The following is a 26650-nucleotide window of genomic DNA, read 5'->3' as shown; positions in this document are numbered from 1 at the left end:
GGAGATGCAAACAGACACAAAATTAACCGCCCCCCAGGTGAGTCCACAAAAAAAGTTCAGGTAAACCTATGGCTTTTATATTCATAGTATATTTCACTATTTTTACGTGTAAAGTGCGATGGGGGGGGGGGGGACCTCAAGTGTGGTCACCCCAAGGCCCCACACTAATCCGGGCCTGGTAATATCTGCATGATGTTTATGCACTTAGCCGCTGTCACATGACTGGCTGATTGTGTATTTGCATGGACGTACAGGTGTGTAGCATGTGTTCCTAAATTATGTGCAACTTGAGTGCATATTGAGAAGTTCGGGACTAGTGTGAGATTTGGGACGCAGCCCGATAGTGCGTCCTGCTTTGGGCTCGCGCCCTCGCCGCTGTGGAACGTGCAGCAGGTGGCGCGCGCGGGCGCCTTTTAAAAGCCCAGCGAGTACGGAGGCAGCGCGTGACACCGGCACTGTGCCGCGGCGGCTCGGGCTCCGGCTCGCCTGTAAATCACGGAAACGGCGGCGGCGGCGGCTGCGACGAAAACGCGCGACAAATCGACGTCCGCTTTAACGAGTTGCCAAGTGGCGCGGCGTCGCGAGCGAGGAGTTTGACAGGCGAGAGGCGCGTGCACGCTGAGCAGAAAGCGGCCAGAGTTTTGCTGCTGTCCGCAAGGTTACCGAAGTGCAGCGAAAAACAAACAAACAAAGAAAGAAAGAAAGAAAGAAAGGAGGGGGACACAGGAAAGAAACTCCACGCAGGATGTTCAGTATCCCTCTGTCACGTGGTTTCCGTCGAGGTTTAACGGTTTTAGTTTAAAGTCTTGTTTGGAGCTGAATTCCCGGTAATTCCGGCTGCTAATTGGGACGCATCCGGACCGCGCGCGACTCGAGGGATACAGGACTCTCTGCGGTCTCTGCAGTTCCCTCACTGAAAAGAGGGCAATGAGAATTCCTGTATTTTTGCATTGACAACGACATGGGGTGAGTGAAGTGTGTATTCATTGTGTGTTCTGTGTGTGTGTGTGTGTGTGTGTGTGTGTGCGTGTGTGTGTGTCTCTGAGGCAGGAGAAAAGCTGTATCTAGGCAGATGTGTTACAACTTCTTTTTGCTGTACTCTCTCTCTCTCTCTCTGTCTCTCTCTCTCTGTGTATGTGTGTGTGTGTGTGTGTGTGTGTGTAAAACACCTAAGACCTTAAGCATAAGGATGCACAATGTATCATTTATTAACATTAAGCCTGCACTGTATACATGGCAGAAGCCTGCAATGGATGTATCTATACATTTTGTGTCGGTTTATTCAGCCAGTTTTATTCTAAACGTGTTTCATTCAGCACTGGCTGACACTTGTTGACTTTAAGTGTGCTCTTGCAATGCAAAATGCAAAAAACCCCAAAATGCAAAAAACCCCAAAATGCAGTTGCAATGTGGGCTTTCTATAAAGTGGGAATCGATAAAGAAGTCATCATCGTCAAAATAATGCAAACTGCTCTTTAAGCACGTTGCCAGAAAAACTCCCTTCAATTGCAATTCACTTAACAATAAGCATTATAACTAGTCAGCAGTACAGAAATCCGGGTGTAGATTTAGATCCCTTGTGAGAGGAGACAGTGAGACGACACGAGGAAGAAACCTCGAGAGGAACCAGACTCGTGTAGAATCGTTGCTCTTGTACAACAGTATTCTATAAAGACAAACAGTACCGAGTGTGTTGAAAGGGTGAAAGGATGTTCGGAGTATTGGGATGAGCGCACGACAGTGTTTGTGATTACAGCAACAGTTCTTAGGTACAAGTTTAGAGTATCCAGGTGAGAATATATATTGAATTACTGGATTCTGGATTAGCTTCATCTTTAGAGTATCCTTGTGGGACTTTTCACAGCAATGGTTTTGTTCATGTACATTTTTGTCACTTTGGTAAAGTGTGGACCTTGGTCCAATAATGTACTTCTTATTTATTTATTTTTTAAATTTTTTAAAGGTAAAATAGGCAAACCTGTGACACTACCACCTAATGACAAGTGTTGTTACCATATACTACCATTTTACTACTGTTTTTTTTTTTTTTAAACTGTAATTGTACATGAAGGAGTAATATAGAATTTATCACATATTGTGATATCCTTGTCTGAGCCTATATGTTGCAGCCTAACAGCCTATTGAGGACAGATTTGAGTATTGGCATTATGATAAGATGCACTTGGGGAACGTTTGTGACGTGTGATGTAGTTACTCTTTATTATGTATTAGTTACATTGTTGGATGCCCAAATGAGTAATTGTATTAAGGTCATATAGAAAGGATGGGGTTATAATTGAATAAATAGTCAGTAGGGACATTAGGTTATAAGTATGTATTATGTATGAAATGGTAGCTGTTGGTGCAAGGGCTCTTGACTGAGTTACACAACATGACAATATAAAGTGATAATCCTACTTTCCACAAAGCAATTACGCTGCGTTTTCTAATTAATGTTTTAGAATTGTGTGTCCGTGTGTGTTATAATGCTTTTATCGTGGCTCTTTTTTTCCTCTGATTGCAGAAAAAGGTTCTCATCTGTCCAGTAAGGATGTTTCCGTCCCACAGAGAAAGGTGAGCGGTGCCATACACATAATAACCATGTCACCAAGCCACCCCCTCACTCCCCCATCCACTCCTTATTCACTTCCCATCCAGCTCCTTACATTTCCCAGCAAGATTCAGGTTACGTTCCATCCCATCCCCCCCCCCCCACACACACACACACACTATTGAACTCTTGGCCCTGAAGCAAAGTGTGATCTATTTATAAAATATTCACAGGTATGCCATTTCCGCTTTGCATTTGGCCAAATTTCATTTCTCAAATCTGTTTTTAACTGCGCCGTAGTGCTTAATTAAGCTCATCCGGAAGAAACGCAGGATGATTGGGGGGGAAACTTGCACCAAACCGAGCGGGCTCATCTTTCACAGAGCACCACAGAAAGGTCATGGGATTTGGTACGAAAAGCCAAGCAGTCACATTTGCCATCAGCGTAGAGCCTTCCTGAAATGTCTGCCTCATGATTTGTATCAGCTCTAGTGTTTTACAGACTCGACCTGGGGGAGTTCATACAAGCTCAATGTTGGTCTGGATAATAGTAAGAGAGCATCAGATTAATTAGATCAGGCTTTCTCGAAGATCTCAAGGTGAGAGGACGGCCTGCTTGGCCTCATTTCTAACTGAACGGCGCCGCTCGTCCTTCAAATGACCTCGCGTGTTCAAACTCAGAGCCTCAGACAACCGCAAAGTTCATTCTAACAACAGCGAAACTTGGGAAGCCGTTTTGTTTTCGCGTCACCTGAATTGCTCGTTTAACATACTTTAGGTGGTTAACATGATTTATAGCCAGCTTGGAAGTGTAGCAATTAAATGGGAAATGTGCTGTAGGAATATTACAGTGGAGTGGCGGTGACATTTGAATTGTAGCTTGTATGCTGTAGCTGTACTTGCATACTAATGCTGATTTGCTTAGAGGATTGTATCTGTCACATGCATGATATATACTGTCAATATACGCCCCCCCCAACACACACACACACACACACACACACACACCCTCGTTCCTTATTCAGTGCTTCAGTCCAGCTTGTCTTTCTGTTTTCTACCAGTGCTGAGCAGTGAGCAGCTGTAAGCAGTTTTATCAAGAGGCTGTTTGCTCAGTAACATTTGGCAGTAATTGCTTCATTAGGAATGTATATTATCTGGCAATAAATCAATGAAATTTGTAGGCAGTCAAAGAGTAAAACTTGTCTCTTAATGGCTACATCAACGACGCAAATACACATTAACATGTCAACACAGGATGCAGCACAGTGCTTAGAGAAAAGATCCATTTGCATTTTTTGTGTAGAAAGCGTAGTTCCTTGACTGTGTACTTGTGGGTGAAAGTGCATATCTGTGTATTTATATTTTGTGTTGGTGCGTGTGCATCCTGTATTTTCTACACCGAATTCTGAGAAACACCAGAAACGGGTAACAACTCTAAAACTTCTACTGGTTGTCTCATTGACTTTAGGCCTTTCTCCACTGTATAAGGAACTAGAACCTTTGGAAACAGGAAGCTGGAACTGTCTGTTTTGTGGTACTGGCCTATGAACTAGAACTATTGCAGCTTAGGGATGGGCCAAGAAGCACTGTTTGTTGCTGATTGGATGTGAATCAGTCAAGCAGAATAAATCATTTAAGAATCATTTGATTTGTTGATGCTGTTCATGCCATTAGAAAGCAGTATTTAATTGTTTTTTTTTTTTAATCCTGCACAAATTTCTCAAAAAACATGCTGCTTGTCTAGTTTCGTTCATTAGTCTGTTGAAATGAAAATGATGTTTAGGTGATAGTGGTTCATTTTGTTACTGCAGAAGAAATATGAAGTCTCTTAATCAACTAGTAGTAGTTTTGATGTAGCGGATATAATCCTGATTTTACACAAAAAAAAGTTAATTCAAGCTTTATCTCCATGTTGTGCTGTAAAAGAAAAAGTGTAGGTGCGAGTGTCACACTTGTCTGCCCCCCTTGAGAGATGCTCCGGTTCCAACGGCGTTCCAACCCAGAGACATGGCTGAGGAAGGTGATCTCATCAGACTGGATCTGTAATCATGTCTGCGATTCGTGTGTGTATGCATGTGTGTGTCAATGCCGGTGCTGGAATGCACTGTGCGATACAAGACACCAGCAAGGATTATGCAGAGATAAGGAAGAGAATTAGGTTGCCGCTGTAACCATGATCAGTGCAGGGTTTATTAAGTGAGTATGTCTTTGGGTGTCAGAGGTGGACAAATCTGTGGCACAGGCACCTAGGACAAGCAGATTTCGTGTTCGGGAAAGAAAATAAACTCTACTTCCCACTGAATTTTGCAAAACATTTAGTATGTGTGATTCATCAGCGTGGGGGGGGGGATACAGTGGTTAGCACATTTGAATCACACTTCCTGGGTTTGGGGTTTGAATCCCACCTCCTCCCTGTGTGTGTGAGGATCTTGTATGATATCCCTATGCTTTGGGGTTTTCCTCCAAGTACTATTGCTCCCTCCACCAGTCCAAAGACATGCTCTGTATGCTGAAAGCATTTCCAAATTGCCATAGCGTATGAATGTGTGTGCAGTTGTGTGATGGGTTGGCACCCCATCCAGGGTGTCCCCTGCCTTTTGCCCTGAGTTCCCTTGGATAGGCTCCAGTCTCTACTGCGACCATGTGTAGGATTAGCGGCATGGAAAACGGATGGATGGATGGATGCATGGATGGATGGATGGATTCATCAGAGCGGTGCGATCTGTTTGGCGGCAGAATGATATTTACTAGGCATGCAGCCATGTAACTCTACTGCTAGCACGATACTCACAGTATGTCACATCAGGTTTAAACATGTAAAGAGAAATAAAGACGTTTTGACGTGCTTGGCTAGCTAACGATTTGTCCACACATGATCTGTTTTCTGTATGGTTTTGTGATACCGGGTTGTTAATACAGTGCACCCTAATTTGTGCAAGGAGCTTGCAGTTAGTCATTACAGCTATGAAAAATAAGGTCAGCTTTATAAGCTGGAGCAGTCATCCATTACTTTTATAAAATAAAATAAAAAAAACCCGTTATCTGTTTTATGTCCAGAGCTAAGTATAGTGCGGACAATAGCTAAGTGTGATAAGGGTTTGTTCTAAGGCAAAAATTGGCTTTTTAATTTAGATTTTTTGCTACATTTCCAAAAATGTTTTTTTTTCCTTCCACTTATCCAGTAATGACAGTGTGGCAAAACATGCCTTCGTCTAACAGAGATGTTGCTTTCTATTGAGTGAGTAAATTCAGTCAGAACCTCCAGCAAGGATTTGTAGGTGACTGCTGGATGGATTCAGTGCTCCGTTTACTACTGTGTTTCTCTATAGCAAACTCCTTTTCAAGCTCCCCTAGGAATACACAATAAGAATATTTTCTGGTGTTTTTAAATGACCACGTATTGGTGGTCACTTTTCCATGATGACTCATCAGGCACTTAACCTCAGTGTGTTTTAATACTACTGTAGACCTTTTTATAATGTCAGATATCTGCCCTGTTGTAATGTCCGATATATTGCATTTGAAAAATAATGACATTTTATTCTTTCTCTATGTCCAAAAACATTCATGACTCATGCTCGGGTCCTTCAGTTAAGTATGTCTGAGTAAGTTTGAATTAGATTTGATGAGCACTTTATCATGGACGGTGGTTAGGAAACAAAATGTGTAGTGCATTCAGATGTTCATCTATTTAGTTTTCCCCATCAGAGGCAATGAGAGCAAATAGGTATTTCGGTGTTATCTAGTTCTTTGCATCATCTTTCCATATCCAAGGTAGTTATATCGAATGCCCTGGAGACCTTTAGCCTAAAATCACAATTACAAATCTTAAATATAGAGCTTATAAACTATACGTTTTTGTCTTTTCTCTAGTTTGTATGAATGCTCAGGGCTGTCTGTCATATATCTGCATCCATTTCTAAAGAGTTTATGAAGATAAATACCTATTAGGTATTTGTGACTTTGGAACACTTTGAAGAGTGATGCTAGATCCCATCTACTTTATCCTTTCCCATTTCTTATGTTCTATCAGGAGGGTAACACTTAGATCCCCGTAACTCAGTTGGGTTCCTCTCTTTTATTTCTGAAATACAGATTATAGTGACCTTACAATTCTTCTTCCGGCTGAGTTTAATCCCGCTCCCTGTTGACTTTGACTTTTGATGAGGTTTCAATCTTTCCTAGAGGAGCTAGCCAAAGCAACGCTACTGCTCTGAGACCGTCAAATATTTACCCTGTAACCAGGAGACATCCACAACCCGGTCACATTGACAGGGACAGAAAGAGCAGAACTGACCTGGAGCAGGATTAGGAGCCTCTTAGTCATTGCATGCTATGCATTTGTTAGCGTGCCGTGTTGTTGAAGTATTTGTGTACTTCACATTGGGCTGTGGTTTTGCCCTGGAAGTCAGAAATGTCTCTATAATGTCCCTGAGATCCACCAGCCCGGAAAAGGAAAATGGTTTTACTGTTGAGCTGAAAATATATACAAGTAAATATTGCACTGCATTAAATTAGTTATATGACCAAGAGAGTTTTTCACATTCTGCTGTACAATCGTGGTCACTGTGATACAACACTTTAAATAAACATGACGCAAATTAGCGTTCCCTATGTCTTCCTTTTCATATTTGAGATTCCAAGTAGCCCTAAGCTATAAATCAAGTACAAGAAATGCTAAATTGGACAGAAAACTAAAGAACATTTTAAGCAGAACAAGGTCTTCACAGTGGGCCATTGATTGTGATGCATCTTATTCATTCATTACATTAATATTCATATTAATGGAAAACCGAATATGCATTAAAATCTTAAATGGAAGTCCTTCTGTACTGAGTATTAGGATGATTGTGCGTATATGCATGACAATGTCACTTAACCTTGTGCAAGCATGTTTAATTATGCATATAAATCATTGTGCTTAGGTGTTTAAGTATTACCCTGGTATGTGGGTGTGTGGGTGTGTGGGTGGGAGGGTGTCAATTTGTCATTCACTTTCTTAAGTGACTATTCTTGTTCTGGTGTTCTGTCCAACATGTTTTGTTTCTCTCGTAGGGAGCAACCCATTTTCAGTACCCGAGCGCACGTGTTCCAGATCGATCCAGCTACTAAGCGCAACTGGATCCCAGCCAGCAAGCATGCAGTCACCGTCTCTTTCTTCTATGATGCTAATCGGCATGCCTACCGCATCATCAGTGTGGGAGGCACCAAGGTGAGCCAGCCGTCCCTTTTTTATTAATGTGGGACCTGGTTCTCTGCCAGGTGTTTGTAAATGTATTTTTTTATTACATTGCCTTTGAATAGACTGGTGACGATTTTCAAGTAAAATTTATATAAATTAGAAGTTACCTGAAATGATGGTGCCTCAATGTTACTCTAGTCCAGGATATTAGCCCCGCATGTGTGCGGAGCTGAAATTTGTGCTTTTAGAAACAAACAATTGTTTCTACAGTATTTTTTTTTTTACAGCATCCCATCTGCTCCAGGACATGGGTGAAAATGATTGATTAAAGCATCTTTAAAGATTCCATCTTTAATGATTTCTGCGCATTTTAGTGTACATTTAGTCAGAGATATAAAATAAGGTTTTTCTATCCAAAGCACTATCAGATTTCACCTTCAATAAAGGAGCAGAAAAGGCAGAGTTAGAGCTGAGGGATTTTGCTGGCCATTTGACCAGTGTGTATAATCAATGCCTGTTGATGGAGTGAATCTCCAGACTTCTCTGCTGGATGAGCAGCGTTCCAGGGAGGAGGATCCTGAGCGATGGAAGCGTTGATCAATGTGGAAAGGCACAGATCACCTATAGAATGCAGATTGTGCTTTTTGTGCAGTGTGGATGCTTCAAGTATCTAGTCCCATATTTTTTAGCAATGGAGAATGACTGGAGAGTGAATAGGGGGATATTTGTGTAATAGGGACATTTGTTTTGTATGATCTGTAAAGTGTACTCTCTGGGCTTGTTCTTTTGTTCATTCATCTTTAGTTGCTGCTTTATCCTGGTCAGGGTTGTGGTGGAGTCTATTCAGGGAACCCCAGGAACAAGGCAGGAAAACACCCTGGATATTATGCCTGCCATTCATGCACTCATTCACACCGAGGGGCATTTTATCATACCTAATCTACCTACTGGCATGTTTTTGGGTGGTGGAAGGAACTCTGAGAACCCAGAGGAAACTTTCAGACACGGGGGGGAACATGTGAAACTCCAGACAGACAGTATGAGTGAGGCAGCAGTGCGCCACCAGGACGCCCTGAGTGCATTCACCGAGATAAAAATATCCAGTTAAGCCCTGTTTCATGGTCAGAAATAGGTCATTTATGAAATGGTTAGAATGGAGACTGATATGAAGTTGCAGAATATAAAACATAACAGTCACCTGATATATTAGTAGAGCATTGATATCAAAATAAGGATAATATTACACAACAAATTGTGTATAATAAATACATTAGATGAACCTAAACATAGGCCCCAGTATTTAGTACATTTTATATATATACATATATATATATATATATATATATATATATATATATATATATATTAAAGATTTGTCAGTATTTACTAATCTGTGATTGGGTGCTGTGGGTGTGAAAATGAATTAAATACACCTAGTGTTTTTTTTTTTTCCTCAACCCCACCCCTTAAAAGCTTTATCTGGTCATATAATGATGGCTTACTGAAGTATATTACAGCTCTGCACTCCCTACACTCTCAAACTGACCTACATTTCTTCATTTTAATTCCACCACGACCTCATATAAGTTCGTTTCCCTTTTTTTCTTTGTATCCTGCCAACCTGGTAATCTAGTCACAAGACCTTTTAGAAAAAGAGCGAGAGAGAGAAATAGGGAACTTAACACACTCTCTGATGCATGTTCGGTTAAAAGAAACTCTGTAGACGGCTTGTCCTTATCTACCGTGACGTGCGCAAGCCTACCAAACATGTAAGGACGGTGTTTAATTACACATCAATGGGCTTGTTGATATCAAAGAGAAAGGATGATTACAGAATTGAATGCACAGTAATAACCCTGATAGGTTCAAAGCCATTTGGGTTCAGACTTTCGCATTTATGCTCTGAAAAGCAAGACCAGATTTCGCATTTGCAATGCCGTGCCGCTACTGAGTAGAAGCGAACACAAATAAACACAGCAGGCTACATCCTGCATGTAGATTGATGTGTTTCGTGTCCAAGTTTGCGAGAGCAAGTCCCTGAAATGTCAACTGACTTATGGCTAACAGAAACTGTAACTTAGCAGCTATTTGAAAGTCATTCCATATATGTTGTATTGAATGACAAAAACATCATTTTCGCAACAAGCCAGTATTTTTGAAGGAGCAAAACCATCTGTCTAACTGTCAGAGTAGTGAAGTAGGACAGCAGGGAATCAGTTCTGTAAAAAGGGGATTGTAAATGAGTAGCAAATTGCAGCATTTTTATTTTTGCACAGTGAAGAGGAGGGAAAGGGCTAAGTAGATAGAATATGCATATCTGCTTGTCGTCTAGTAGATGTCCATATAAGCAGTGAGAGTCTATTGATATAACTATTTTATTTTATACACACACACACACACACACACACACACTTAAAAGGCCGATAGACAGCTGCATTTGTGATTTCTATGTCCGTAATCTTCTGCTGGTTTCATGTCATGTTGTAACCTTTTTCATTCAAAAAAGCTCCTCTTAACCTACCTTGTGTAAATTGTGCATTCATCTGATTAATTTACTGTTAGTTTGTTTACTAAACAGTTATTTTGTGGGGAGCAAAATGGACGATCGAGAAAATAACTCACCTCGTTAGCCTTCATTACACCTGCGACTGTATTTCACACGTGCGTTCTCAATCCCTGCTGATGAATATCCCCGACGGTGGAGTTTCACACTGTGTAAGCACTGATATACTGCATGAAACTACAGTCTGAGCTAGAAAGAAATCAGTCCCAGCCTTGTTTCTTCATACCTTACTGCGTGTTGTTGTTGCGATCATTGGCGGTTCTGTTGCGCTTGGTTCCACGAAAATCCAGAATAATCTGCTTTAAGACATTTGTTGAGTATAAATTCCTGGAATGGATTATGACCTGATACTGAGTACATCTGATATATTTCCCAATCCAGTGTGCTTAACATGTTTTTATACCATGAACGCAGGACATGACTCGGTCAGAGTGAGTGTACCGTAAGTATTTCATTAGAATCGGTTATCGGCCAAAACTCTGAGCCGCCCTCTGTCTCTGCAGGCTATCATCAACAGCACCATCACACACAACATGACATTCACTAAGACATCCCAGAAGTTCGGCCAGTGGGCCGACAGCAGGGCTAACACCGTGTACGGCCTGGGCTTCGCCACAGAGCAGCAGCTTAACCAGGTAAATCTCACAGCAGCACACTTTAATGCTCAAGGTTTAAGGCCCAAGGTTCCTTTGGGAAATTATTTTGCTCCTGGTCAGATGTAAAGTAAAGCACACTCTTTCAAACTAGGCTTTTATTGCACATTAAAACACAACATGATTTAAATAATCATATGTAACAAAATGCGTCTAGTGCGGTATGTTTGCAGGCTCAGATTTGATTACTTGTAAATAACTTTTAAATTACCTGACAAGTTATTTGCTGAATAGCTGCAGGTGGAGGCTACAGATGGCATTTAGCATCACAAATTTGGCCAAAGCTACACTGTGTACGTTATTATGATGTAATTCACATTAGTATGGTATTTTTATTACAGTTTTGTGAGCGCTTTAAGGAGGTCAAGGAAGCGGCTCGGCTGGCTAGAGAGAAATCGCAAGACAAGATGGAGCTGGCTAACGTTGCCCTGAACATCGCAGCCCCACAGGTGCATTCTCACAAACACGCACATAGTACACACACACACATGAATGGATTGCTAAAATCAAATCATGCTAAAGGGTCAACGCCATTGTAATCTCTGCCTCTTTATATTATTAAATGAGCATGGGGTCGTGATGGGCTGCCGAGTGTTTGGAGGTCATAATTCCTGATGATGCCACAGCCATTCATGGCTGGGAGTTCACGAGAGGGTAACTGGCTCTGCTCTGAGGTGGCGTATTCGCTGTCGATCAGAGAGACACGAGCCAGCTGATTTACATTTGTTTGCTCACGTATACAGAATAGGACAGCTGACGCTCTCCTTCAAGCGTGTTCAGCATCACATGAGCCATAACAGGGAGTTGTCAGGATTCTGAAGACAATCCAATTCAATTAATCAAGACTTTTATTCAGCTTTGAATTATTTGTATTCTTACCACTGAGGTGGTAATCAACATGAATTACATGCTAAAATATAGCAATTTGATTAGCAATTTGCTAGAAGCATTATCTTAATCAGCAGACATTAAATAACCAATGATCTGTTCTTAACGAGTCCTTTAGTCTACTTCAGTTTTCCTAAAGCAGTAGAGCTACTCTTATTTGTGGAAGTACTGCAGTAGGCAAAGGGTTATTGAAACCCAGACCCTGGCATCAGCTGGGTCATTCATCTCACCGCGAAGAGAGAAGAGAAATAGGGCAGCGATTAAAATTAAACCAGGCAGTCTTGCACCTTGGCTCGGAGTGTCTGTCTCCCACTGAATAAATCTGTTTTCAGGTCAAAAGCGTGATCAGAAGCAATTAAACAATCAGCGGGTTTTTCCACTACATGAATAACACCACTCCCACCCTTTAGTTCAGAGCCTAAGGGGCTTCCTGTGTGATTTATTTTATTCTTATCCATGATACCTTTTTTTTTTTTAAAAATTTTTATTTTTTTATTACATTGAAGCTTGGCATAGTCATGTAGTTGCTGGAACATTTAATTGCATCAAGTGTTACATCTGTACAATATTCACATCTTGGGAAACTTAACCGTAACTGTCCTCTGTCCTTTTTCACAATGCTTTGCAACTGGATCTCTACAGTTCTCTCAGGTGAGTCACAATATATCTTGGTAGAATAAATAGTGATCATTTGTAGAGCTCTTTCCTTGTTGTATTGCAGCACAGCTGGTCTGTGACGAGGTGTGAAACATTGCAAGTGTCTCCCAGTGCATGTTTTCAAAGCCGTGAGTGCAGCATGCTTCGAAGACCGCACTAGTCACTCAAGACAAGCGTATAGACGGAATCTCACACACCAGTATTGTCATTCTTTCCTCTCAACAAACATGCACACAAGCAGCACTCTCATAGTTCAAGGCTTCTCATAGTTCACACTGCTCATTGAGCACGCACTTGTATGTCACTCGTATGCAGAAAAATAGCCAAAGTGAAATCTGTCAGATTTATTACTACTATGTTCACTGTTATCCCAGTAAACACTGAAGACTCCATTTTGAAGGAAAGTGCAGAAATATGATTCTTTATTGTTTGTTGTATGATGACTACAGTATTTAACCCGAATCCATCACAACCCGAGTCCAGACTGACGGTACATTCTTCTCCTTTGCTACTACACACCTTCCCTATTAGTGTCTTTGTATTTACTGAATAATTCATAAAAGTTATCAGGGGTTATATTGGAAGGGAGCACCTGTGAACAGCACCCTCTAAAAATATGGATCATGACAAGAATAATAATAATGACGGCGTAATACATTTGTTTTTACACTGCTTTATTGTTTCAAAAATAAGTCAAGGCCGTGCATATACATTTCATCTTTAAAACTACATGTGTTCAATTTGTGTTCATTTGGAAGATTTTACTGCATGATGTATCTTTGGCAGAAACCACTCAGAAAACACATATTTTAATATCATTTTGCTGCCTAAAGGGCTATACAAGTAAAACTGAAAATTTGAGGTCCGGCCATCCGACTGTAGTTAGATAAAATGAAGCCCTTAGGACAGAATTATATATCAAACACTTTTTGCAATCACATTTATGTGATTCTGTTGAAAACTACATATACTGTAATAACATAAATTGAGCAGTTTCTGCATTTTTGGGACATGAAAAATAGATGTAAAGCACCCCACCCGCTAAATTCCAATTTAACCCCTGATAGATACTGAGTAATATGCTATAAGACGAATAGCTAAATCTTTACAGGGTTAATCCTAGAGAAAAGGAACATCACATAATAAATGAAAGGTCTGTTACACTGTTAACCCAAAACACCATAGTAAAAACAATGTAGTATTATGGTTAAATATGTACTAAGAATAAAGGGACATGCATGATTATAATGCAGGATTGTAATCAACAGTGTGATGGTGTGATGTGGCCCGACACAGAGTTACAGTTACCACTCTGGAGCTGATTATGTAAGGAATAACACATGACCAATCATGCTGTTATATGAAAATAAGACATGTTGGGGGTTTTGCTGTGGCAGGACGCACAGTGGAGTGCATTATTTCCATGCAACAGCGTGGTCTGGAGTGTTATTCCGCTTATACCATAGAGACTTGCCAAGGATTACAATTTACATTTACATTTACTAACAAACATAAATTACATTTATTAACAAGCAAAACATGCCATCTTTTAATGGTTTATAGAAAGATTTAATGTTGTGGAATGTCCGAAAGATAAGTTAGTTCATGTTATCGTTTATGTTACAGCTGCAATAAACAGTCATTCTCTCATCAGTCTCTGTCTCTCTCTCTGTCTCTCTCTCATCAGTCTGTCTCTCTGTCTCTCTCACATCAGTCTTTGTCTCTCTCTCTCTCTGTCTCTCTCTCATCAGTCTGTCTCTCTGTCTCTCTCTCTCTCTCTCTCTGCCTCTCTCTCATCAGTCTCTCTCTATCTGTCTCTCTCTGTCTCTCTCTCATCAGTCTCTCTCTCTCTGTCTCTCATCAGTCTCTCTCTCTCTCTCTCTCTGTCTCTCTCTCATCAGTCTCTCTCTGACTATGTTTACATGGACAGCAGTAATCTAATTATTGACCTTACTCTGAGTAAGGTAATAATGTGATTAAGGTGTTTACATGAGTCGCTATTAGAATACTCCTGTCATGTTCCCGTTTTACATGTTTTAGAACATAATTAGATTAACAGCCCGCATCATTACGTCGCTGCGCCACGCCGTCCGACGTCCCTCCAGAATTTCACGTATCAACATACAGTTGGTCTTCGTTATGGTACCGTATACAGTTTTGGGTGTTTTTATTTTATTTTTTACGAACGCTTTAAGTGCAGTTGATTATTTGTCATGCAGTACATGCTAATAGACAACTGCTTGAAGTCGTGGGCTGCGTCTCAAACCGTGTAATTACCGTCTATATAGTAGCCGAGATACATGTATTTTTTCCCACTACAGGCCTATAGTAGGAAAGTTTGCGGTTTGGGACGCAGCCGAACTCTCTTGTTCACCATAAAACGTAAAACTGCCGTGTGTGATCGTGTCCTGTGGCAAAATGCGGTGAAAACTCTCACACGACATTCATAATGTGATTAAGGTGTTTACATGTCTGTAATACACGTCCATAATGCGACTAAAACAGGAGTACTCCACCTGTTTTAATTCGATTAGAGCTTAATTCGCTTATGACCTTAATTAGATTAAGGTAAGTAAAAATTGCTGTTTACATGGTAGTTTCTTAATTAGAGTATGGTCTTAATCGGATTAAGAGTGGATTATTGTTGTCCATGTAAACGCAGCTACTGTCTCTCATCAGTCTCTCTCTGTCTCTCTCATCAGTCTCTCTTTCTCTCTGTCTCTCATCAGTCTCTCTCTCATTAGTCTCTCTCTGTCTCTCTCTCTCTCTCTCAATCTGTTATTTTACTGAGAAACCAGAAAGCATAAACTCCTCCGTCTTGACTATTACAAAGCACTTACAACCGAGACTCCTTCCATAAATGTTAAATAAACATCTTCTTTTAAAAGAAAACACATCACCACATCAGCAATTTTATGTTTTACTTTGTTAATGACAGATCAATTTATTATTAGTCTTAGATTATATGGTGTGTCCACCATACAAGTCCCTGTGTATGAGCTGTTGCTATAGAAACAATAACGTATTAGAATGAGCGCTTTACTATTAACCTGTTGTTCACGTTACACCTGTAACTACTGTCTGAGCCGTGCTATTACACTGTACGAAATAAACACACACCTTCTGACCAATCAGATTTGAGCATTCTACCGTGCTGTGGTGTAAGTAAAGTGACAGCTTTGCCTCTGACTGATACAAAGCACTGACCCTGGAGCGTCCTTCCAAAGATGTTCAACGGAGGTCTCATACATTTTTAAGTCCATTTATGTGGAGTATCCGCCATGCAAGACTTTGTGTAAGTTGTTACTGTAATACAATAATAACGTATTATCGTTACAAGTGCATTAAACCTGTGACTTCAACATATTGAGTTCAATATAAAGCTCAAGAATTCAACAACGCTGTAGTAAAAACATATTTGGGTAAACTCCATAGTAAACTATTGTGAATTTGTGTGAGCGCTAGAGACACACCAGCAGTGCAGGAGCAGCACAGTTACCTGGGTCAAGAACTTCCGTCTGTCCTCTGTTCTGGTTTCCTTTATGTTCTGCTTCTGTGATGCAGTGCAGCTGTTACAGATATTTCTACTAAGAGCAGAATTGTGGCAGCAAAAAACAAGTGTTGCTTCATCACACTACACTACATTACAAGGGCTACAGTGACACTCACCTCTCTTACCTCTCTTCCTGTTGCATCCTTCCACACTGCTGCAGGGACGAGCAGCTCTTCATAACTAGGGAGACAGAATATGTTGTTTTGTCCTTTACTGTGTCCTTTATTGTCTTGTAGGAGGACTACTTCAGGTTTTTAACTAGTTAACCATCCCTGACAGGCATGATAATGATCTCCGCATAATTATTCTCATGACCTCTATTTTTTCTTTTCTTTTTTTTCTTCCAAAGTCCATTTCAATTTGAATTTGATCAGGAGTACTCCTCAATAAGACATGTTTCATTTGTTTGTTTGCCTTACTTAATATTTGATTAGATACTACATGTCTTTGAAAAACGAATGGAATGGCAATGTAATACTGATCCAGTCATGCATTATTGCTAGTTGTTCGATTGTATTATTATAATTTTTTTTAATTGTTGTGACAACTGGAATAAAATTCAGTTTGTAATGGGATACTAAATTACCCAGCCTCAGAAGGAAAACACACTCACCGTCCACTTTATTAGGAAACACTGTACACCTGCAGATTCATGCAATTATATTTAAACAGCCAATCATGTGGAAGCAGCCTAAAATTATACAGAGACCAGTCATGAGCTTCAGATAATGCTCAAATTAAATATCAGAATGAGAGGAAACTCCCAGTGACACAGCGACTTTTACCGTGGCATGGGTGTTGGTGTTGGACAGGGTGGTTTAAGTATTTCAGAAACTGTTGATCTCCTAGGATTTTCATGCAGAACAGTTTGTAGACCAGTGGTCACCAACCCTCTTCCTTGAGATCTACCTGCTTGCAGGTTTCATCTCCGACCAAAATCTAACACACCCGTTTTAATCGATCAAGAACTCCTTCAGGCAATGATTAGATGGTCATGTGGGCACGATTATGGTTGGAGCTACAGTCTTCAGGAAGGTAGATCTCCAGGAACAGCGTTGGTAACCATTGCTCTAGAGTTTACACAGAATGGTGCGAACACATTGTTGATGAGAGAGGGCAGAGGAGAATGACCAGACTGGTTTGAGCTGATCAAAGTTAACTCAAATAAGCACTCTTTACAACCACAGTGAGCAGAAAGGCATCTCAGAATACACAACATGTTGAACCTTGAGGTGGATGGGGAACAACTGCAGATGATCACATTGGGTTAAGAACAGATGTCTGAGTCTATAGTGGGCACCAAAACTGGACAGCTACAAAACATCACCTAATGTTTTTGCAGTCCTCAATAGTCAGACTGATGGCCAAGCTGGAGCCTATCTCAGGAACTTTGGGTGCGAGGCAGGGATCCACCCTGGATGTGACACCAGTCCATCACAGGTCATCTCACACACACAGACTCATACGCACATATGGGCGGTTTGCATAGACAATCCATAGACAGTAAACCTGAGCTGAGGATCAAACCATAATTTTGGATTTAGCATTATGTACAAATACAGGAACAAAGTGGAGTCATAATCACTGAATTTTCTCTTCACAATATTCTACCTTTTGTTGTATCCAGACACATTATGTAAGTCTTTGTACAATATCTATTCCATCTATTTTTATTTTATTTGACTAAATATCCCTTGAAGAGTAGATGCATTGTTCAATATCCCCCCCAGACAGCATTCATCTGCTCATGTTTCAGCATAGATCTATTCAATCCAGTACCTTATATCCCCTTTTGTTAAAGGCCTAGCCTGTGTAACTGAATTCTCTGTATTGTGTCGTTGCATTCATTAAATGACAAGAAAAGTTTAAGTCTTCAAAGCCTCAACTTATAATTCAGTCATACATCTTAGAGCATATTAAGGAATTATTCGCTAAGTGGAGTTAAACTAATAGGAAATGTGTGTAGTAAGCTATGTAGAGAGGAATGTAAGTCTGGACCAGTACACTCCTTACACTCCTGGGAGTGTAAGGGGTTAACATCCTAACAGGATACGATCATTTTCAATTAATTGGGCTGTTATTCATGATGGCGTTACAGTGACAGGCAATCACTGTGGCAATCTGATGTGTGTCTGAGCTTAATATAAAGTGTAAAAAAAAAATAGAAAAGACGGTAGGAGCTCTAGAAACTTAACACTAACCTACCCGCATGCTGATCTATGTATTGCAGGATCTCTCAGACGAATTGCAGTCACCACCGGTGATGTGTGTAAATGGGCCGGATGATAAACTCTTCCGGAGCCAGAGCGCAGACATCACACTCTCATCAGAGAAAGAGCGTATCAAAAAGATGCTCTCTGAAGGGTAAGACCATTATAGTCAGTGATCTGTGACCAAGCCCATTTTGTAACAGGTTGGTCACAGCGGATATCAATCAAGCATGTAGGAAAAACCGTTTAGAGCAAACTTGCATTTTTGTGCTCCGATGCAAGAGTAATATTAGTTCTCAAAATAACAGCAATTGCAGTGCACTCTGTTTTTGAGTTTTGGTAGCTACAGCATCTGTCTTTGCTTTTTTGAAGGTACAATGCATTTATTATGTGGCTAGATTCCAAACAGTGTACTGTCTACAAGATTAAAACCTGATTTAATAATCACTACCCTGACTGCTAATGCTGGAATAGACCGTGGTCACTAAGTACATTTCCCCCCCCCACCCCGATGAACTCTTACTGTTATCCATTCAGAACTATTCACAGTGTGAACCCGGGGAGGAGGGAAGAAGAACAGCCATTACAGTGTTGAGTCATACATAAGTGCTGAATCCAGTACATCTGTGACTGCACATGGACTCACACGTTGAGCTTTTTTCTTTCTTTCTTTCTTTCTTTTTTTCTAATCCCGTTCCACTTGCCTTCCTTTTGTATGCCCGTTATTGGCCACTGGTGCTCTTTTCTAACAAGGGTTGCTATGGTGAGTCTTCGAACAGCCTCCTGCCCTTTCTCGGGTAATATATTGACAAAAAGAAGTCTTGTACAGGGGCTCCTGTATGATTGCTCATTCAGAGAGGCTGGTTTTATTCAGCCACAGATGTGACCATAAAGAAGGTACAATGCTTTTCATAGAGCATTTTCAAACTTTTTTTTTGTGGTCCTGTTAGTGGCCTTTGTCAGCTAAATCAGAGGTCTCGAACTGTTTTTGCAGTCAGGGAACTGTAAAATAAATTATTAGAGTCCTTTCATTCTTCAACTTTACATTAAGAAGCTGACATTATTCCTAGGCTGATGAGTTATTGAGGTTTGGATTAAAATAATTATAGATAAGAACTTGATCATTCTTAATGAACTCCATAATAAATGGGTTGTAATTTCCACCCCCCTGGCTATGCTTTTAGGACTCCTGGTGGTCCCTGGCCCCTACTTTGAGAACCACTGATCTAAATGTATCAGGAATTGTGCAAGCTGAGATTTTTTGACTTAGCGATGACACTGTTTTAATTTGTTGAAAGTGCAAATAAGATTTATTAATACATTTTAATTAAATATTAATACATTTTACTGCTAGTATAGCCACTGAAAGCTCTTTTATAGTCCCTGGACTTAATTCATAGCTTGACAAATAGCACTGAAATCTAGTTCCAACTCATTCCAACTCATCTCAAATATTTGCACTGGATCTTTTAACTAATTAAATTTGAATGTAAATTAAAATGAAACTGGCCCTGATCCATCACTGAAAGTGACACTGCTTCATGCATGCTCACCGCAGCTCTATCTGTGAGATAAACCTGGAGGCCGAGCTCTTCACCCTGCAGGACAGCAACGCAAAACTGGTGGCCGCGCTGCATGAAGCTAATGCCAATGTGGAGCAGTGGAAGAAGCAGCTGGCGGCCTATCAAGAGGAGACGGAGAGGCTGCGAGAACAGGTGAGACCCCCGTATTGAGGAATAAATGCAGTCGAATATTCGCTCTCTCTCTCTCTCTCTCTCTCTCACTCACTCACTCACTCACTCCAGTCTGGGAAAATAGAAACAGTGTGTTCTGGGTGAGTCGTAAACATAAAGCTGCTTTTTCTTTGAGCTGGCTTCAACATGTACAGTCAAAGAAACATGTCCAAACATACATGTGTGGGGGTTTTTTTGTAAATGGGAAAAGTCCCATTGACCTGATACACTTCCCAAGCAGTATTGACTCATACACCCATAAGTCTCATAACTGTTTGGAAGTTGCTTTCCATGACCCTTTCCTTCAAGACGTATCTTTTAATGCCTCACTACAGAGGAAGTGAATTCAGATCACCAGCTTAAGCCGAAATGATCCGTAATTTGTTTTTCTTAACATAATGAAGACTTCCTTCCACATAGGTGATATTTCACTGAACATTAACACAGTGTTATGGCTTATTAGGAGTCTCATCGATTAAATCCCCAGTTGCATTATTAGCAGTTATGGAAGTGCTAGATGTGGAGGGTATCAAATAGCAAATGAGGTTACGGTGCACTCTTAATGTTCCTCTTAATATGAGTGATTTAGATTTATAATACAGAATGGAGGGTAATTTGTCGGGAAACCAGTTGCTGTCCTAGAGTCTGAAACTGTCTTGTTTATTTTTAACCCGCTTTGGCTGACAGTTTAAAATGTAAAATGTATTTCTTCAACCAGTGAAGTTCCTGCCCCGCTTTGTTTGATTGCGTTAATTCCAGATCCAGTCGGATTTAAGCTACAGTTCCTGGCAGGGGGCTAATGGTATACCATTGAGCTTCTATGAAATTTAAGCCAGTCTAAGTGCCTACTGAACCTGCCTGTAATGTCATAAACTCTATAATGGCTCTATAGAGGTGGTCTCTAATGTTCATACCACCTCAGCCTCTGAGTCAGCAGAGGAAATAGACGTCCTAATGAATTCATTACGCACATGTTCTATAAGGGGCGCCAGCATTCAGACCGGACTTGTTTCATTACTATTTGGCTTCTATTGTAAAAGCGTGTTTCATCTGCCTGTGTAACTTTGTGTTAATGTGAAGAACGTGGCTGTGTTTCTAGAAACCCCTTCAACGGCATGTAATAGCTGCTGTGGATCGATTGTAAAAATGATCATCACTTATCACACTTAACATTATAGGCGTCTGCCCTAACTTTGCTCTCTCGTTATCTTTTGATAAGCACAAGGACAAGAGCGAGAAGGGTCTGGATGAGCAAGCATCTCTCTCGCATGCTCTCTCTCTCTCGCTTCTCTTGTATTTCTCTCTCTCACTCACTCACTCTCATATGAATCAGGCGGCCAGGTGGTTGAAAATGGTTCATGTCTCGTGGGACACAGAGAGAGTAGGGTTTGTAGGACAGCTATATCCTACTTTCAATGCCCTAGTTAGGAGAAATGAAAAATCACCAAGGGGAACTGTCAGCTCCTCATTTGGGGGATTTTTCTTTGCACATTACACAGTTAAAAATAAGCCAGCATCTCTTAAGACTCTCCAAATGGCGAAGACCTTTTACAAGTTCTCCTCTTAGTTTGTTTCTTTATTCTGTGTGCGTGTCGGTTCTGTTGACATAATGCAGAATAAAGGTGCTGATTTCCCAAGGGCAGGTCTGTGACAGCTATCAAGGACGAGAGAGATGGAGAGAGAGAGAAGAGATAGTATGGCGATAGGATACAGGGCCTAGAACAGGTTGACGGAATCCAGAATAGTTGGAGATTTCTTTTCTATACCTGGTTACTAATGGTAATATATGCCTAGATATTGATGAGAACTGTAAGTCTACGACGTCTGGCTAGCACATCAACAGCTAATTTCCGATCAGAAAATACATAATAAGTGGAACATGCATAAAATATACATACAGTATACAAAAAAATACACGTATTAAAGTTTATACTCATCAAAATTATTGCCATATTAAATTTTTTATTATTGCATGCATAAAATGATAAATAAAACGATTGGAGAGGGTAAGGATATTCAAGTAGGGTGTCTTTAATAATGCAGTTCAATCAGTTTTCCTGATGATCCCTAGAAGCCATACTGCCGTACTTCCATATAGTGGCAAAAGGGTGTAACATCACAGTTTTCACATTTTATTTTATTAATTTCATTTTATTCTCTTGCTCACTCGCTTTCAGTATCTGGGAAACTGTGGAATCCCAGGAATACTCGGTGCGAGCCTGGAATACACCTTGGATGGGACGCCAATCCATTATAGGGCACCGTGCACACACATTGACATGTTCATGCATACCTAGTGGCAGTCTTATGTTAGTTTCATCTCAGCATGCCAGTAGGTGAATTGCCTGATATGGATATGGGGAGAACATGCACAGAAACTTCACACAGACAATCCCCAGGAACATTGGAGCTGTGCGCTGCAGTGCTACCTGTTGTTCCACCACACCGCCATAAATACATTTATTTTAATTTTTATTTTATTCACCCACAGTGCTGTTTTCTCATCACTAATATTTAGCTCGGCTTATAAACCATGATCAATGTAAAATCCACCATCTCCAAGTTAGGCCAAATTTGTATTCACTATGCCCTTGTGCTCACTTCATAGGATATACTGTAGTGCAGCGGTGCTACAGAACATATACAGTATAATGCACTAGAGGATAACTGTCTAATAGTAACACTATTTGAGATTCAGCCACAGAAGAAGAATGACTACGTTAACAATAAGGTCTCGTAGTTCTCTGTTTCCACTAGGATGAAAGTATTGGCACCCTTGGCTTTGTTTGGGTCGCTTTCCACAATTGGAATAATCTTGTTTCGAGACCTGTGACCTCTTTTAAAGAAATTGTTTTTATTTTTAGAAGATCAGTTTGCTAAATTAGAGTAGTATTTTACCAATGATTGGTGGTTACATAACAAGTACTCCATTAGTCCACTACTTTTGCCCGTCACACATCAATAAAACGTCCAATGAACACCTTTTCACAAGTACTGTTAAGCGATAGAAGACGGGCACACACACTCGACCGCGGTAGTTGTGAATTTGCATTCGTAACTGTACCATGCTGTGTCACACTGTTTAGCGGGAAAGTACTATTGCGGCCCTCAAATATTTAGGAACAGAAGTTTCATGATGTATTTTGCATGAATACATTGTGTTTCTTGATAAATCTGGTAGGAAAATGGAGAACAAGGAGAGCAGTGTTGTGCTAACTATAGTATCAATAAGCATGTGCTCTGCCCAAGGGGGCTAACACAGTTTCACACAGACTTCACGAGCTCATGATGTGTAAGAGAGTCAGCGTAATTCTCCACAGGAAGGTCACAGAGATTCAAGACACTTATCTTGAACTTACACTGACAGGTCACATGATTCTGATCCTGTGTCAATCCTGTAACTCAGTTCAGGTGAATTTTAAGAGTTTACTGAAAGTGGAACAATATTAAAAGTATTTAACTTGTGTAAAACAGACACTCTTATGCAGGGGTTCTTCTTTTTAAATGTCAGTAATAGGCTTACACAGTATTAACCCTGAGTGAGTTACTGCTGTGTGTGTGTGTGTGTGTGTGTGTGCTTGCTTAGGTGGCAGATTTGGAGGCCCATGGAGGCCAGGGACCCAGCGACATGCTGAAAGATGAGCTCACACAGTCTCTGGAGGAACTGGAGGCTTTACTCAAGGCGAAAGATGAGGTAAAGGTTTAGAGCCCGACCGCTTTGTGGAGACTGTGCACAGTCTACACAGATGTTCTTCAATCCACCCAGTAATTGATAAATTCCTTCATGCGAAGGAGAACCCACTCTGGAGTTCTGTGTGTTTCAGGAAATCCGTATTCTTCAGGCGAAGAAGTCCAATTTCCATGAGATGGAGCAGGAGAGAGAGGAAGCCATTCACAGATTACAGGTGCCAAAATAAAGAGCCTCACTGACACACCAGCCCGTGTGAGCCGCTACTCATAAAGCCGCCTGGTCACGACCAGTGCTTTTCAAGAACCGAAACACTACAGCTAGTGTGTTGAAATGAATGGACAGCGATAAATAGCCCAATGAAAGTGTTGGTTCGTGCCAAGGTTATTATAGGTTTATCATTAATATGTCATTGCTTTTAGTATAATTCGTTTAGTTTATATCTGCACAGTTTTTTTGTTTGCTTTAACATTATGGTTAGTTTGATCAGTTTAAGCAATTTTCTTTTCAGATATAAACTAAAAATATGATAATTTTTACTTTGACTGATCTGATTTCTTTTTTTAATTAGCAGTCAATGACTGCTAAAAAAAAAATTAAAATAATAATAATACTGACTGATCCTTGTTGTTGAAACACACTTGCATAGAAGTCACTTAGCTTATGGTGTACCACCTTACACCAGAAATGACTTATCAAATTTCTAAACTTGAATAGGATTTTCTGCAAAGGTAAATAAGGAAGCAGTTTAGCAAAAAAACTAAACATAAAAATCCTGCAGACTGAATAAATAAATGTATTTATTTTTTTTATAAATTATGTACTACATGTAAAATGAAATGCAAATGAAATCAATATGCGTATATCAGGTTCTTTTAAACAGTCAGTGTGTTTGTGTCCTTCAGTGGAATTTAAAATGCGATGTTTAAATGCAGTTTTTCTCCCTTTTCACTTTAGGGGGTACCACCACTTCAAATGCTAGAACTTTACTTGTGCGTAAAAAAGAGAAACATTTTAGAAACGTGTGTAACTCTGCATGTGATTGTATTCAGGAGCTGGAGATGCGTAACATGGATCTGGAGCGACGGGTGCAGAGTGCTGAGCAGAGCCTGGCCTCTACGCTGGAGGATCGAGACCGCACAGAGAACGAGGTTCAGAGGGTCATCCAGATCCTCGACATCAAGCTCTTTGACCTCAATGACCTGCGACAGAGCCTCGTCAAACTGCTCGAGAAGTAGAGCAGTAGAGCAAGAGCGGTCTTCTGACTGAAAGAGCTAGAGCTGTGGTGACATAGAGGTAGAGAGATAGAGAGAAAGAGGCGGTCCCTGTGCTAGGCCAAAGCTCAGCGGCCTGGCTCTAAGAAACAGAACGACTGCCGTTCAAGAGGCGCCACGTCAGCACATAGTGTAGCTATGCTTTCGAGTAGAGAATATCAGAGGCTAGTGATTACACGTACACAACATTTTGTTCTGTAGTTTTCTTTGATGTTTCCTTTTGATTTTTCCAGTTAACAGTTTAGCAATAAATATCAGTTTAAGTCAGTACTCAGTTGATAACGATTTGGGGGTAAAGTATATTTTTATATCAGGTGACGCACGGCAGCACGTTTTCCTTTCAGTGGTGGAAAATAGAGTCAGAATAGAAGTAATATATTATGTTGCATTATATTATGTCCTAGATATAAACATACTATAACCGGTACTATGGCACTGGTACTTAATGGCACAGACAAAATACAGAAAAGAAATAAAGCAAAAGTTGGAGCTTACAGTGCGCATGAAACAACTTATAATACTATTCAAATTTTGAAACACTTATATGAACGCAAAATTTTAAGATTAATTTTGAGAAATGGTAAGTGAATGTAACCTGCGTATGCAGTTTCTTTGCTGAGAGACCTGTGTATACCAAAGACCAGCAGAAACATCACTGTTCTCTGAGGACTGTACTGCTCAGTTTGATTAATTCACTGGTAGAATATTCTGGTCTTTATTTAATCTAGCAGTAATATTTATAAGTAATATGGGATACAAGAAAGAAAGAAAAGTAGTTGCTCTGTTTGAAATGTACAAATATAGTTAAGATGCACTGTAGGCAATGCACAATCTATTCTAATAGGTCCATGTAGGTTACGATATTTGTAGGTAAGTATTCATAAAGTACAAGTTAAGGCTATTTTTCCTGCATTTAGGAATGCCAGCTTGTGGCTTGGGTGGAACTTGTACTGTACTTTTCTAGTTAGATTATAGGGCTTCTAAGCATTGTACAACTTTGATGTCACAGGCCATGTCTAAGGCTGCATGGTTGCGTATCAGTCATTGCTTCAGGAAACTCGCTGCTTTTGAGTATTTGTAAATGGGACCCATGGATGATGAGGAAATGACACTTGAATGTGATGACATTTTTTTCCCCCATGAAGGCTACGCGTTCAAGAGCAAGTCTTAATGTCAGAGGAAATAAATGCAGGTTTCAAATGCTTATAAAATCAAGCTACCCTGCAATTAAGAGCACATAATCTGTAGTATCTTCCTCTTAAGGGATAATTTTAAGCTACAGATCACCTTCTTTATTTTAAATCATTGAGGTGACTGATATCCTTGTACATGAACAGCCATACATTGGTAAAGGAGTGAATTGAACAAATGAACATTTCCAGGATCATCATCAATTTTCATGTTTTGGCCTGCGATTCATAAGGCAAGTTGTTTTATTGCAACCTTTACCTTAAACTGTGCACTAAAATACAAAGTATTAAGCTAGAGACTGGTGTATATACACAAAATGTAGGCAGCCTGGCCTTGAGTATTATTTGTCATCATCTCAGAAGTCTCATTTTCTGTGCTGAAATTGCACACAGTCCCCATTAATAAAAAGAAACCATGATGCCATGTGTGTCTGGTGTGAGTTTGTCACTTACTTTAACTTAAGTAAATCAGTTCTACAAATATAACGGCTGAAAATAAAGCACAGAG

The 26650-nt window shown here is 40.3% G+C and overlaps 1 protein-coding gene across 2 annotated transcripts; it reads left to right on the top strand.

Moving 5' to 3' along the window:
- The first annotated feature begins 306 nt into the window (after positions 1-306).
- On the top strand, positions 307-26649 carry LOC128624171 (homer protein homolog 3). Of its 2 annotated transcripts, none has more exons than XM_053651577.1 (10): positions 307-966; positions 2525-2574; positions 7607-7763; positions 10800-10931; positions 11291-11398; positions 18278-18411; positions 19816-19972; positions 23577-23684; positions 23815-23895; positions 24731-26648. In XM_053651577.1, the coding sequence occupies exons 2-10, from the start codon at positions 2552-2554 to the stop codon at positions 24914-24916; spliced, it is 1086 nt and encodes a 361-aa protein (XP_053507552.1). In that variant the 5' UTR covers positions 307-966; positions 2525-2551; the 3' UTR covers positions 24917-26648. The 2 variants fall into 2 exon arrangements, with proteins under 2 accessions (XP_053507552.1, XP_053507553.1); XM_053651578.1 differs by lacking the exon at positions 307-966 and adding an exon at positions 989-1790 and having other exon boundaries at positions 24731-26649.
- The last annotated feature ends 1 nt before the right edge of the window (position 26650 follows it).

The sequence above is a fragment of the Ictalurus furcatus genome, chromosome 20, assembly GCF_023375685.1.
Source record: "Ictalurus furcatus strain D&B chromosome 20, Billie_1.0, whole genome shotgun sequence".
In the NCBI taxonomy this organism is placed as follows: domain Eukaryota; kingdom Metazoa; phylum Chordata; class Actinopteri; order Siluriformes; family Ictaluridae; genus Ictalurus; species Ictalurus furcatus.
The sequence above is the reverse complement of the archived record's forward strand: the minus strand, read 5'-3'. Positions and strand labels throughout refer to the sequence as shown.